This window comes from Mixophyes fleayi, chromosome 7 (genome assembly GCF_038048845.1).
Source record: "Mixophyes fleayi isolate aMixFle1 chromosome 7, aMixFle1.hap1, whole genome shotgun sequence".
Classification (NCBI taxonomy): Eukaryota; Metazoa; Chordata; class Amphibia; order Anura; family Limnodynastidae; genus Mixophyes; species Mixophyes fleayi.
In genome coordinates, this window is record NC_134408.1 from 55814859 (window position 1) to 55831253 (window position 16395).

General features: G+C 36.8%; 1 protein-coding gene across 6 annotated transcripts in view; it reads right to left on the bottom strand.

The window, feature by feature from the left end:
- RBFOX1 (RNA binding fox-1 homolog 1) overlaps positions 1 to 16395 on the bottom strand; it is a 522788-nt gene that overhangs the window by 236448 nt on the left and 269945 nt on the right. The window contains exon 1 of one of the 6 annotated variants that reach the window (XM_075179850.1): positions 6289 to 6503. The exons of the other annotated variants lie outside the window; for them this stretch is intronic. Within the exon in view, the coding sequence (XP_075035951.1) occupies positions 6289 to 6321 (33 nt within the window). The 5' untranslated portion in view covers positions 6322 to 6503. Of the gene's footprint in view, positions 1 to 6288; positions 6504 to 16395 lie in introns of those variants that run through there. 6 annotated transcript variants of the gene reach the window in all.

Genomic DNA, 16395 nt, shown 5'->3' on the forward strand with positions numbered 1-16395 from the left:
ACAGATACAGAAAGCAATGTAATACAATCAGAAACGTATGCTGTTTTATTTGCTTTTCATTTTTTGTGTTCTTCTTAAGAGGAAAACTAAAAAGGGTTTGAAAAGAAGCGAAAATTAAGTCATGGGTAATGTTGTTTTTTTTCGATTAAAGCAGCATCTGACTCAGCTTTTTGTTGAAAAAGGCTATTAAATTTAAATTGTTACGTCAATATGTACTGCTCACTGTGGAAAATATATTTATGTGCAAATCAATATACTACATTAAATGTCCATTTCACTGATTTGAGCAGTGTCGCTTTATCCAATACATAACTATAAACAAATAACAAAATGGCAGTTATGTGCGTGAAAATACGTACTGTAGATTCATATAATAGTGTACATGTATGCAGAAAGTTATTAGATGACAACTTAATAAACAGCCTGTGGAATGCTGATCATAGCATGTTTTCTAAACCACAACAGAACTTTAGACCTGTTTAATGGTACATTCATATTCAATCTAATTTAATTATTGTTCACCAGTATCTGATATTAGAACATCAAATTAAGGTCTGTCCACACTGGCTTTTTAAGAATGGGTATATTGGTTTGTGTCAAAGTGGAAATAGTAAAAAAATACACTCATGGGGGTATGTTTACTAAACTGCGGGTTTGAAAAAGTGGAGGTTTCCTATAGCAACCAATCAGATTGTAGCTTTAATCTTGTAGAATGCACTAAATAAATGAAAGTTAGAATCTGATTGGTTGCTATAGGCGACATCTCCACTTTTCAAACCCGTAGTTTAGCAAATATACCCCATGGAGTGTGTAAATAAGGAGTGCGCTGCCACAAAAACAGAATGGCTTCTATAGATAAAGTATAAAATGATTTAATATTGAAAATATAAAATGTAACTCATATTGAAATGAGTAAATATAGTAAAACAGCACATATGAGCATTTATGGCTGATATCCACCACATGCATATAACAGTCAACCAGCTATCAAGCACCACCATTGCTGCATGTTCCCAGGAAACAGGTAAGTCCTCTTCATTAGGCAACTAGTGCTACAGAACTATATTAACTAAAGAACCCTATTTCCATGATCAGAAATATCTTTCAAACTGATGATTCCAACAAAGAAAACATTTTTTGCTGTTTTGTGTCTGAATTGGAAACTATCTAAAGCTGCCCACATTTGCTACAATGCAGTCAATCAGTTAGGTACTTTTCAAACAAATCAACCCAACATCACTATGTATGGGCACCAAGCAAAAGCACCTATTGTTTAGCCTGACCAACATATATTTGGAGTAGGTTAAAAAAAGACGACTCTTGACTATCGCATAACTGGGTACAGGTGTGATTGTCCAACTAGAATATATGGTTTCTGGTCACTAAATGAACAAAACTGCAAAGTGTGGCTGCATCTGGATTTTTCATATGTGGCTAATTAGACTACAAAAGGCCAAGTGACTATATAAAGGTAACTTTAACTCAGATATGGGTCATTGTACCTCTGCACCAATGAGTGATGATAACATGTTGATAACAATCAATGAAACACAAGACAAACATTGGATTATTTCACTAAAAGAAAACTTTGTACTTTGTTAATGCTCAGTGAATCTCTCCAGGTTGACTGGAGTTTGCTTTTGTACACTTTAGGTTTTAATTCAAAATGCACTTCTTCTTAACAGCATCAGCTTAATTGCAAACAACTGAACTCACAAATATAATACAAATCACATAATGCCCTAGGGAAACTCTGTTGTATCAAGTAAGTTTGATATTTGAAATAGGCCAGAAAACCTAAATTATGAAAGCACTAAAGTAGTAGCAATGATGTGAAAACACAGCCTTTGAAACTTAGAAATCTAGGTCAACTCTTCTTGCCCAGAGTAACTGGGATCGACACAAAGCTTTATCGCCTATAAGTGGAAAATTAAAATTACAGCAAATAACAGGATGAGAAATTGAAAAAAAATACTAGTTAAACACAGGAAGAAATGTCTCCATTAGCCAACTCCATCTCACTTTACAGCCATGTGAATGTTAAGAAATGAGCAAATGTCTAAAGTGTAAATTTGTTAATAATTGCACACAAAATGAATGGCTTTACTCCTAGTTCAATGCAGTGAATGAGTGATTGCTTTTAGCACAAAAGCCCAATCAGTGTAAAAAATACTAGCATGCTTTTGAACACATTGAGAAGATTCCTAGAAATTTTCTGACACACTTTGTAATGTGCCATCATTTATGGAAACAAGTTCTCATGTTACAGATATAAGCAGCCTGTACACTGATCAGCCACAACATTAAAACTACTCATAGGTGAAATTAATAACATTAATTATCTTGTTACAATAGCACCTGTCAAGGGGTGGAATATCTTAGGCAGCAAGGGAACAGTTAGTTATTGAAGTTGATATGTTGGAAGCAGGAAAAATGGGTAACCGTAAGGATCTGAGCGACTTTGACAAGGGCCAAATTGTGATGATTAGCATCTCCAAAACCATAGATTTTGTGGGGTGTTCCTGGTATGCAGTGGATAGTACCTACCCAAAGTAGTCCAATGAAGGACAACCAGTGAACCGGTGACAGGATCATGGGAATCCAAAGCTCACCGATGCACGTAGGAAGCTAAGGCTAGTCAGTCTGGTCCAATCCGACATAAAAGCTACTATAGCATAAATTGCTGTAAAAGTTAACAATAGGTATTATCGAAAGGTTTCAGAACACACCATGCCTCTCAGATTCCTGTGTGTGGGGCAGCATAGCAGCAGAATGGTCAAAGTGCCCATGCCCATGCTGACCTCTGTCCACCATTGAAAGCACCTACAATGGTCATGTGAGTGCCAGAACTGGACCATGGAGTAATGGAAGAAGGTGGACTTATTTGATGAATCAAGTTTTCTTTAAAATCATGGATTGTCCGGTGCGTGTGCATCATTAACCTTGGTAAGAAATGACACCAGGATGCATATGGGAACAAGGCAAGCCAGCAGAGGCAGTGTGATGCTCTGGGCAGTGTTCTGCTGGGAAACCTTGGGTCCTGGCATTCTTGTGGTATTACTTTGACATGTATCACCTACATAAACATTGTTACAGAACAAGTACACCCCTTCATTGCAATGGTGTTCCTTGATGGCAGTGACCTCTTTCAGCAGGATAATGTGCACTGCCACACTGTAAAAATTGTTCAGGAATGGTTTGAGGAATATGACAAAGACTTCAAGGTGTTGACTTGGCCGACAAATTCCCCAGATCAAGCATCTGTGGGATGTGCTGAAGAAACAAGTCTGAGCCGCAGAGGCCCCACCTCGCAACATACAGGGCTTAAAGGATCTGCTGCTAATGTCTTGCTGCCAGATACCACAGGATGCCTTCAGAGGTCTTGTGGAGTCCATGCCTAGACAAGTCAGAGTTGTTTTGGCAGCACAAGGGGGAACTTCACAATATTAGGCAGGTGGTTTTAATGTTGTGACTGATCGGTATAAGTGCTGATCTTTCATTATGTATACTCTTCCGTTTTTGCAATCCTATGATCTTTTGAATTTTGCAGCTTTTAAGGCAGGAGAAATTACGATAGGTTGGAAAATTTGAAAATTTCAGAAGATTTCAACTAATGCACATCTCAAACTAAGGGGCACAAACTTTTTTTTTAACTAAAGAATGGGACTGTAGCCCTTTCTACTTGTTAATTTATTTATTTATTTTCATTGGTAGTTAGTACATAAATCAACCAGGTGTGCTCTATGAAAGACAACACTTCCAATAAATAAAAAAATTTTTAATTTTGTTTGGAAAAAGTATTGCATTTCCAAATTTAATGTAGACAAGCATTGGAACACTTGAGGCTGTCCCCTACAAATGCTACAGATGTACCAGGTATTTGAATATACCTACAGAGACTTCCTTACCTGGGTTAACCTGGTATATCGTTAGCCAAGGTGGGGACAGACACGTGTTCTAAGTGGCTAAGTGGTTAGCACTTCTGCTGGAGTCATGAGTTCAATTCCTGACCATGGCCTTATTTGTGTGGAGTTTGTATGTTCTCCCTGTGTTTGTGTGGGTTTCCTCCGGGTGCTCCAGTTTCCTCCCACACTCCAAAAACATACTAGTAGGTTAATTAAATGCTATCAAAATTGACCCTAGGCTGTCTCTCCCTGTGTGTGTATGTTAGGGAATTTAGACTGTAAGCTCCAATGGGGCAGGGACTGATGTGAATGAGTTCTCTGTACAGCGCAGCGGAATCAGTGGTGCTATATAAATGAATGGTCATAATGAATGGTGATGATAATGCTTGTCTGTACATCAAAATTGTAAGAACAATAACTTCACTAATTTCACTAATTCACACGTTAATAGAGCTTAGCTAACTATTTTGTACACCCTAGTAAAAATCAGTTTGGGATAACAAGTGCTCTATCTCTAAGCTGATTTATTTTTCAGATTTCATGGGATAAAATTATTTTATCTGTGAAAAAAACCATAAAGATGTTTTAAGCTTACTGCAGATATTTAACCACTAAACATTTGCCTGGTGTATTTAGGTCCCTGGGTATATGTGAGTAATCAGTAAATTATTGCTATATAATACATAGCTTGTGTGAATAGATGTATAAACAGCTGCGAAAGAAAACCTTATCTTTATCAACATCTGACATAACTTCTTATCATCAAACATAATAAATTTCACTCTAGTGGCCATGTTAGGATATACATCACCCACTCCAGAGAGCGACAAAGATAACATTGTTTCACATTGGTTCTTATAATTATTGTGTTTGAACAATGCACACAACTTCTGTACTTCATTACACATTTCCTTCTCCAGCACATCTCAATCAGACATTACACTGGTCTCAATATACTAAGCCCAAGCTCTGAATGTAGCACATTATCCCATATATGTTTTTTTTGTTTCATGTATTTGTTAAGCCCTCATTGTACCCATTTAAAGAACTGTGAACAACCTTACAATTTCTAATGAGATAGACAATAAAGAGGCAATACTAAAATGATTTGTCTGCTTTTACATCCATAGAAAATATACAGAGGTCAAAAAATACATTGTTACTGAACCTAGGACCAACATGGTAATATGCAGGTGCATTGCAAGTAAGGATTTTTAGGCTACCTTGAGTTATAAAACAGATGTTACTGGGACCCCTGCAGTTTCTCATTAACACTGGCAGCAGTTCCAAGAGACCCAAATTAATATTCAAATAATTCTCACTTAGTGCTAATTACAACTAATATTTAATTAAGAGCACTGAGGCTTTGTCTGATTTCTTCATATTAAGTTGCAATATTGTGAGTGTGTATGTTACAAGTGAAGGCCATTCCCCAGTGGTCATGGGATTCTAATACTTTAGTCATTAGGTTTCCTAAGCTGCTGTGAAGGTTGTAAGCCCTTTTAAAGTAACTTGCTGGCAAGACAGGGAAAGACGACGAATGGCAGACAGTCAGCGTTTGCTAAATGTTTTGGACAGAAATTTAATGAAAACCACATTTCAACTCCAAAATATGCATTACGTGGCAGTGTATTAAATATAGTTTATTGCCTTTCTTCCATGAACCCGAACGAACCAGAAATGGGAAAATGATATGCTTTACAGGGACTTCTTCAATGTTAAAAATGGTAATTCTGAAGTCAGACTGGAATGAATAAAAACATATTTCATTCCACTGAAGCCTGTTTCAGCAAACACTAAAGTTTAAAAAAAGAATCCTTATCACAAACAAATGTATGAAGACAACACGTAGAACAGAATAAACAGTTTGGATCTATTCTGGGTTTCTGAAATATATTAAAAGATAACTATAAGCTAATACTCTTGACATAATACAGTTGTTTTTCTTTGCTGTGCTATATTGTACTGCACTCCTCTATGTGCCTGTACCCAGTTTACCTCTAGCTGACAAATTGCCTTTGTATTAGATTTGTTTTCCTGTGTTCCATTGCTCCTGCCAACAGCATTGCATATGCAAAGAACGCCTCTCCTACAGTAGTTAAATGAGCCAAGCAGTGTCTTTTTCCTTAGGGCATGGAAACAAAGAAGAGAAATGCAAAATTACTCTGTAAACCTGCTGCTTAGAAAAGCAACTCAGCTAGATGGATCAAGCAAAGCAGAAAGACACAGTGCTGCATTTTCACATCTACCTACAGAATGCTATCAGCAGCAGAATATGTCTAATGCTGAAGGAAGCTTGCTTGCAGTTGATCAAGCCTACAATTATAAACACACCTTCAGATTCTGCAATGCCATTTTTAATGGAAATATAAAGTAAATATACCTGATGCACCATCCTGCTCCCTTTCTTCTCCATAAACTTAGCAGATGTTTGTGTCCCAGGCCCTGCAGCATCTGCCCAAAAGCAAGCATCAATTATGGATGGAGGCGTGCATATTCTGTGTTATGTGTGTATAAGTGTAGATGGCAGGGGTGTTGAAGGAGGGGGAGCTAAATTCAAGCCTTACTGACCTCCCACTCAACATCTGACTGCTCCTAAAACCTAATCCAGATGGGACTCTTTTAGCTTGCTGCGGCTCCCTCCATCAATCACAGCAAGGCACGCCTCTGTCTATCATTGCCAGACCATATAGCGCACTGCTGAGAAGATGATTACACCGAAAAGAACAAAGTAAATATGATTTTTAACCTTTCAGTGACAGAAGGTAAAATACTAACACCAGCTAAGTAAAAGGAAAAAAATGGGGAAAATAAATATTTGGTATTTTGCATGAAACAATACCCAGGTTACAGTAAAGTATAGTAAAATAAGATGCTGCGAGAGAAAAAAAAAGGGTTTTTCATTTGTGCCTTTATAATAAATTACTACTTGCACTCAAGGTGTCCAGGAAGCCACACATTTGCATAAGAGCCTATAAAGGAAGGTCACTGATGTTGTAAACAAGTGTTAGGAGGGAAAGCAATAAATATGCAAATTGGAAAGAAGGTGTTAAATATGCAAAGAGTATAAGCAGCACAGTTGTTTATTTACAAATTATTCTTTCTTTCTAGGGAAAAGTATCAGGAAAATTTTCTGTGTTTTCAAGAAGCGCCACAAATTGTAGGATCCAGCGAAAACATTTACATGTCATTAAAATGTCACAAAAGGCCATTTTAACCAAAACAAATGAGTGACACAAGCTGAGATAGATTTACAAGTAGATTTACATTGGAGAGTTTCCATCAACCTAAAGTTATGCTATAGAGTCTATAATTATATTTACAGCGCCAGAACTTTCCAAACCTCAGTATAATAATAGGTTACATGGGATTGATGACATTTACAGACGCAGATCAGTACAAAGGGTATAGACATTCTTGCTCACAAGAGCGTCAGAATGATTTGGTAAAGCATTATAATATCAGTATCCATAAAATCAAATGGTGTAACGCAAGACATGAATCTGAAAACACCCCAGACTAGTACTGCTAAGTGGATCTCTGTAAAGGAATATAGGTGGTGGTGTACAGTGATTGTTGTGTACATATCTTAATTGCTGTCTACACACTTTGAAGGAGATTTATTCATCCCTTACCAAACTTTGTCAAACCATAATACAATATATTTAGAGTGCTACTGTATGTCCACCATGATAGATAGATAGATAGATAGATAGATAGATAGATAGATAGAATGATATATATATATATATATATATATATATATATATATATATATATATATATATATATATATATATATATAACGGCAGACATGCATCAGCACACTCTAAATATATTATGGTTATATCCCTCTAAAGATATATATTAGCACCACTAATTCCACAGCGCTGCACAGAGAACTCACTCACATCAATCCCTGCCCTATTGGGGCTTACAGTCAAAATTCCCTAACACACACAGACACACAGACTAGGGTCAATTTTGTTAGCAGCCAGTTAACCTACTAGTATGTTTTTGTAATGTGAGAGAAAACCGGAGCCCCCGAAGGAAACCCACGCAAACCTGGAGCGAACATACAAACTCCTCTCAGATAAGGCCATGGTCAGGAATTGAGCTCATGATCCCAGTGCTGTAAGGCAGAAGTGCTAACCACTTAGCCACCGTGCTATATATCCATTTTTTTGATCCTTAACAAGTCTGCCACAGTTAACTCCCTCTGTCTGCCACAGTTAACTCCCTCTGACTCCTGAATACCCATATGCCACTTTCCACAATCCCTAGTCCTTTCATGGTGACTATTGGATAACCCTGCTCCAGTAATCTTACCTCTAACCCCTCTCCTATTTCTCATTGCTATCATCACTGCCTCCCTTCCCCCCATTTACCTCTTGACAGGCCATTCACTTCCTCTCTGTGCATATTTGATTGACATACTGGAATGTCATAGCATGTCATTGACATACTAGAATGCACACAGCATTCTAGGTATCATTTGGCAGCCAGATTTATTACTCTACAATGAAATGGTGTGTAGGGGTAGTTCCTGGGCAACAAAAAACTCCCCTTAAATGCATCTTGTGCAGATCCACAATGTTCATGTTAATTGAACATTTCTTGTGTTGACATGGTGCTACATTTTGTTGGGTCTGCTAATACCATCTAACATAAAAGGTTCCAATTTGACGCATTTTGAGGACACAAAATGGAAAAGATCGGTGAGGTTGCAGGTTAATTGGAAGTTTGTTCCTCATTTTTTAGGTAAATTCACTAACAATGGAAGGAACTGCTACATCATTTTGGTTGAATAGTAAACCACTATAATCAACGTTCCCTTACCAATGTGGAAATAGATTAGTCAAAATATTAATTTAATGTGGACTCCACCCTGAAGGGTTCCATTAACAATCAGCAGATTAGCAGATTTTAACTCACTCCTTTACTGATCACTCGTCTTAGAGGTACATGCCTGTAATACAAAACTAATCTTAAGTAGTTGGTGGAATGGTGTGTATTATACCCTATGGTGCATACCACATCGAGGGAGATGGCGATGATGAGAGAGTGGATAAGAGTTTTGGTAGCATCTTGGGTAAGAAAGATATGTATGCTGGCAATATTTCTAAGGTCGAGGCAACAGGACTAGGAGAGAGACTGGATGTGAGGAATCCAATGCAATTTATTTTTCTTTCAAGAAATGAAGAAATGTGTTTTACCCTTTTTATTGTTAATACTTCCTTTAAACTGATTCACAGTGCTCTCCTTTTCTTTGAGATTGCATCATTATACCAGCCAGGGCTTTATAGCTGGCTTTGTGTGTGGGATTCTACAGACAGAACTAATGAATTGGCATGCTGCACTGGGGTCCTGAAAATGAAGATGAGACACTGTTGTCACTCTCTGCTATTTGTCTTGGTTTTAACATTCTCCCATTAAGTACATGTTTGCAACAGACGGGCATACCAGGGCAGCCCACTGCTCCATGATGACCAATGAGAGAACACCTTCAATTTTCTTGTCTATTTATATAGTGCCACCGTAGTACACAGGTGTATATAGAGAATGTTCATAATTTGCATCAGTCCCAGCCCCATTGTTGCATAGAGTGTAATACACACACTAATCACTGTGCCACCATACTGTCCCATGATTTCATTGCCCAAAGTCACACTCCCAAGAGGAGAATATGCTACACTATCCCTGCTCCTCCACAAATTTATTCTGTAGTATTAACATATACTTTTTTTTATTACTATTTGATTCCTGGGCACAGCTTTGAAAGTGAACAATGTGGGCTGTTAATGCAGAAATGCAGAACATTAAAGCGAGTTCATGTGACATATTATTAATGTCAGTAGGGATTTCCCTGTGTAAAGGAAGTCATGTGATTAGGTCTCATCTGGACGACAGTGCTGCAAATACAATGTAAACTGAATCTGATAGTAGTCAATACATGATGTCAGTTAGAAATATATTTAGTGTATTTTGAATCTACAGAAATGATTCTGCCTTTAGATTAGACCAATCACCGTCTCCTGTGGTCAAAAAACAAAAATGTAAAATACATTATAAAAATTTGAAAAATGAGATATATCCCCATTTCTGCGTCCTTGCAGGCAGCTCACATAGGGCTTGATTCATGTTCAAAGGTACGTCCATTTGAGTAGCATACCTTGTGTGAAATAGCTCTGTGCTTGCTTAGAAACGGACCTTACTCCAATGAACGCAACTGCATGTAATTCATGTCCGAACGCAAATTACACTTCTAACAGTCATGGCTTGAGGAGTAAAATGGGGGAGGGAACAGGCATTCTAGCATAGGCAATGTACAGTAAGGATGTGCCAAAGAGTTCCAATGCAGATGCGGCCAATTCAAGTCCTGGGTTTATCGTAAGTATACATGGTTTCAGCCATATCATTTGCGCCAGCTACATTGCAGGTGTGAGTGCCAACTGATAGTAATGACTGACAGGGGTAAATGCATCTAACACCGCTTTGTGTGGTGGTTACAGTCCATCGCATATCGCCATAAATTGACGGTGCTTTAATGCTCCAAACTGCCGCGTTTACTGTAGGGCAGTTTGAGGGTTCAATGTAAAACTGCCAGTGTTGTGTGGCCACCAGAAAAAGACAACTTATTTAAATACCTGCTTCTGATATGCTAGTTAGCTCAAACATGCGATTCATAAAATAAGAAGCACTAATGAGTTATGAATTATTGTGGCAATCATTATTTAATGTATTTTGGGGCAATATTAATAAATAATTATGTTAAGGGGCAATAATATATGATTGCTAACAGTGGCTAATCATTTATGATGGGGACAACACTTAATATATAGCATTACTAGTACTTGTAGTGCTACATGTGTGCAATATAAAAAGGTGTGCTTGAAATAATTAGTGTTCCCCGTTCATAAATAATTATTGCCCCCGTTTCCAATCAAACATTATTGCCCCTTAATATAATTATCCATTCATATTGCCCTTATATTAAGGGGGCAATATTTTTGTATTATGATATTATGGCATATCATAATACAAAAATATTGCCCCCTTAATATAATGAACGATAAAAATTGCCCCATAAGTTCATTATAAATTAATTTTTCCAGATAAACATTAAATAATGATTACCACAATCATTTATAACTCAGTGGCACCTCCTCTTATCGTATAAATAGCGAGATAGCAACACCATGCTGTTTGCGTAATCTCAGCTCTCACGACTATCTGTTTGGTTGTTTAGTTGGTAGTTTTGCAGCAGTTTTGTGAAACCGCTGCTTCATACATTAGACTGTTCGTATATAATCAAAGTAAAAAATTGTGATGATAACGTTGAATGCTTTGCTGGATAAAGTTTCACAAAACTGAGGTTTGATATATTTACCCTGTATTCTTTGATTTAAAAATTATATGTGTGCTAATAGATAGCACAGGACATGTGTATGCAAGACTGTGAAAATGCTTTGTATGTACAGCACACATTAAACGCTTCTGGATTCAAGTATCTGATGTACAAAAACTAAAAAAGTCTTTATATTTATATTAATGATTTTATAGTTAATAGTTGGTAAATTATTTTATAATAGAATATTTTTTGTATGTGTTCTCATGTGACATTATATTGCAGATACGCTTGTGCTTATACTGAAGTCTGTCCTGTCTGTCTACATAAGGCAAGTACCATTTAGACAGAGAGTACTTCATCATCATCATCATCATTTATTTATTTATATAGCGCCACTAATTCCGCAGCGCTGTACAGAGAACTCATTCACATCAGTCCCTGCCCCATTGGAGCTTACAGTCTAAATTCCCTAATATAGACACACACTAACTCACAGACAGACAAAGAGGGAGACATGCAGATAGACAGAGAGGGAAAGACTAGGGTCAATTTTTATAGCAGCCAATTAACCTACCAGTATGTTTTTTTTGGGAGTGTGGGAGGAAACCGGAGCACCCGGAGGAAACCCACGCAAACACAGTGAGAACATACAAACTCCACACAGATAAGGCCATGGTTGGGAATTGAACTCATGACCCCAGTGCTGTGAGGCAGAAGTGCTAACCACTAGGCCACTGTACTTACACCCAGATTCAAATTCAAATGCATCTTGAGATCAGCTTCAATTTGATTATGGTCTGAACTACACTCAATTTCTATGCTTTTTTTTTAAGTGCAACTTAAGTGCAAGTTATATGAGAGTTTTAAGCTAAATTAATATCTGTGTGGAGTTTGTATGTTCTCCACGTGTTTGTGTGGGTTTCCTCTGGGTGCTCCAGTTTCCTCCCACACTCCAAAAGCATACTAGTAAGTTAATTGACTGCTATTAAATTGACTTTAATCTCTCTTGGTCTGTGGGTGTGTGTGTTAGGGAATTTAGACTATTTTATACTATTTAACTATAACCATAAAACTGTGGGAATAAAAAAAAATTTTTGTCTAATTTTGACTGTTTTCCCATGTGTAATACATTATAAAGAGCTATCTATTTCATAAAATTCATCAGGGTACGAACTGTAATTAAAAAAAATATACAAATTTAACCACAATTGTGAAATGTTATATAAAGGTATAATTACTGGTTATGAAGATCTCCATATTCTTGATTTATGGGAAATACTGCAAGAAATCTGTAACTTTTTTGCATGCCCAGTCCATATTATTATTATTGTAGATTTGTAAGGCGCCACAGTGATCCGCAGCACCGTACAGTAGGGAAAATAGTACATACTTAAAACAGGGACATACAAGGTAGACAAAATAAATGCAGACATGAAAATAAAAGGTATGAAGAAACCTGCTCAGGGGCGGGCTGGCAACATGCAGCCCGGGGGGTGCACAGGCGGCCGCATCACATGACACGCGATGCGGGCCGCGTCATCGCTTGTCTTGGGATGCGGCCGCTTGTGCGCTGACACAGCCGCATCGCCTGTCAAGTGATGCGACCGCCTGGTTATATATGGGTAATATTGCAGCCGGGGGGGGGGAGGGGGCAGGCCTCCCTAACAGGGGTTAGACTGAGCAGCCCGGGGGGCCGATGCCCCTCTGCCCCCCGGTCCAGCCCGCCCCTAACCCTGCTCATTAGAGAGCTTACATTCTAAGTGAAAGAGGGCACTGCTGAAACAAGAGGTGGTTCAGAGTGCAAATGTGTTTCAGAGTGGAGATTGGGACAGTTGTGAGGGTACATTAGTGTGAATAGTGTTATTGGGGATAAGGTCATCTCTAAAAAAGAGATGGGTTTTCCATAGCTAGTAAACCTTTTTAATTTGCATTTGGCATCACATCACATCATTTTGACACTTTTTTCATGAGTTTAAGTTAATCATGCTTTAATTATTCCCTGTTTAACATCTACGCACACATATATCCTTTGTTCAGATAGAAAAATACCTGCTAATGTTGGGTGAAAAAACATGATAAATAACTTAATTCACCTTCCAGCAATTGAGCAAATTAATTTACCAGCAATAGTCAGGAAACAGTTGGCTATCATTAATAAATGGATGCACCAGCTTGAAAACAAGTTTGTTCTAGCTATCTTATGAAAAGAATAAAAAGTTTTATTGTACTAGGAGAGATAATGTACTTTTCGATCTTTCTGAAGACATTGGTTTAAGTATCTTTGTTATAGTTCCTTTCTGGAAATGTAGGTATTAAACAAAATATAGAGTCATTTTCTTAAGGGTTGAGAAAGAACAGCACGTCTACTTGTGCACTCGAGTGCATCCACATATGTTCAGACATACTTTCACTAGAATTGGCTGGTCAAATGTTGTAGTCTAAGAAAATACAGCACCAGACTTATCCTCTGCACAGATATGCTTCAGAAAAAATACATATAACTATTCTTTTCCTGTTTTATAACTGGAGCCATAAACAGAAGCCCTAACAGTCCTCATGTTAATCCAGCAATGAACTTGCTGCAATGAGAAGTAAATTGCAACATGTATGAGCCAAAAAGTGTCATCGTCCCCATTCAACATCTGATAGCAATCATTCAGATGTCTGTTGGAATGTCTGACAGGTATGTGTCCAAATCAGAAATAGATCCTGCCACTCAGAGCTCAGATTGAGTTGCAAACTCTCCCAGTGTATCTTTGCTCTGGGTAGTGTGCCCAGGATTTTGTGATCAGTAGATTGTGGTTCCAAACATATTATACTAATAATAATAATGAATAAAAATATGGAATTAAATACATTAATTTATAACTTCATCATTCATGCCAGTGAACCTGTTAGAGATATAGAGCATGAGTCATTAAAGAGAGCAAAGCATAAAAAAGGAGTAACTTTGCACCTGGGCAAAACTTTGTTGCATTGAAGAGGGAGGTAAATTTAAAATGGGAGGGGGCAGATTTATAGTTCGGATAGGGCATGTCGCAGATCAACTTTAAATTTCAGTGTAAAAATAAAACTATCAAGTATTCATGTGCTAGATGAAAAAACAACCAGTATTTAACTGATGTGTAAAATAATAAACTAATTTACACCCCTTGCATTGTAACAAGGTTTGTCCTGGAGAACATTTACTCCTTTTTTTGCTTAAATTTCCTTAATTTGTCAGACCATAGTCCTAAAGAAAAATCTGTTTCAGAAATTGAGCACTTTGCAATAACATTTGTAGTCTTTGAGAGATAATAAGCCAAGCTTGATTTTTTTTTTTACTTTAACCAGGGCATACTTATATATTAGGCAAGGCCAATCATTTACTCAGGAGCAATCTGTCTCAGAGCTTACCAATGTCACTTACATTATAGAGCACACAGAAGGAAAGCCATATAGCATTCTTAGATTATTAAAGTGTTTCTGTGCAGGGTTTTCCTTTAGTTAGATATAAAATGACAATATGTTCCCACTGCTTTCCTTCAGACATGCCTAATTAAAAACATCACTGGAGCATAGAAATTGATTTTATATCATGTAGAACAATGATAGCACACAATTGCCATAAAATAGTGAGGCATTGCAATTTCTTGTACATCCCTAGTTAGGAGCATAGATATAAATAAACCTTTGTTACCATAGTGCTAGTATTCAGTTTATTATTACATGCAAACTACAGTTTATTAAAAATAGCAGCAAAATGAACATATGACCTCTCTCTTTAGAGAGAATGCATATTAGTATTCCATGAGAGGCAGATCATTCTTAGATTCGGTGTGAAGACATTGTAAGCCTAGCAAGCCATCCAGATAAGATATAAGTGAGAGAAAAATATAAATGTGTATAGGTATTTCTGATTTAGTAGAACCCATGTCTTTCCTTTAAGCTATGTGAATACCAAGCAGTAGCATACAAATATTGTTGAAACGCTTAAAATTTAACTACCTCATTTTGGTGCTGATTGACATATAGAGATTTTGTGATGTTACTGCACATATGAGATTGATGATGTTACAATATATATATATATATATATATATATATATATATATAAACTTCACTCAGACCCGTGCAGGTGAAGCTTACTTATGGAACATCCACAATATTTGAACATTCCGTAAAGGTTTTTTGATTTTTGTTCACAGTAAAATAGTTACAGAAACATAGACCTACATTTTTGTTGTTGACCTAAATCCATCTAGCATCTGAATTATATGGGAAAACCATTCTAAGGTAATGCTTCCAGTGACAAAATAAAACCAAATAGCTCCAGGGGTGTAAATGGTAAATCACAACAGATGTATTAGGACCATAGCTATCCGATGTCCTGTGCCATCATTTCTGGGCCTTTACCTAATACAATATTGTATAATGTCTGATCTGTTTTACCATAAAAACAAGTAGAAGAGGAGTCCCTATACATTGTGGATGACTAATAACCAACCTATGCTGTCACCGGCTGACCACATTTTCCATTGAGCCCATTCAGAACCTTAATATTCAAAATCAGAGGCAAAACAAACATGTATGAGCCACATATACTTCAATCTTGAGAGAATTTGTTATAATATTACCAAACTATATTTATGGTTATATTTAGTTCAATTTATTATATCTTTATTTTTTACCAGTCTACAAACTATGACCACAATAGTTAAACTCAGCATTTAATCATAGCAGTTTTTGTAATAATCAAATTGTTGTTCCTTAAACTATCCAAGTTGTTCCTTAAATTATCACTAATTGTATCAGGTCAAGTACATCATTTTAAATGTACAAAAACTTTATGCACCTGTTTTTTTCTGTTATTCTTGAAATATATTAAGCTGCCTTACCCAAATACTTCAGAATATGTGGAATGAAACTAATTAACATTCATTGTTCTACAAGAAGCATTTTAAATATATCACAAGTTGCACTGATGAATATTATGCAAGAAGATAATAACAACAAATCATAATAAATCATATAAACATATTTACTATGATTGACACTCAAAGGATGTATTTTGTAACTTTTATAAGTATATTAATGTCCTGATTTTATTAAACTGATAGCAATGGGAAACACCCAATACCATAAAAGACTCAACCATGC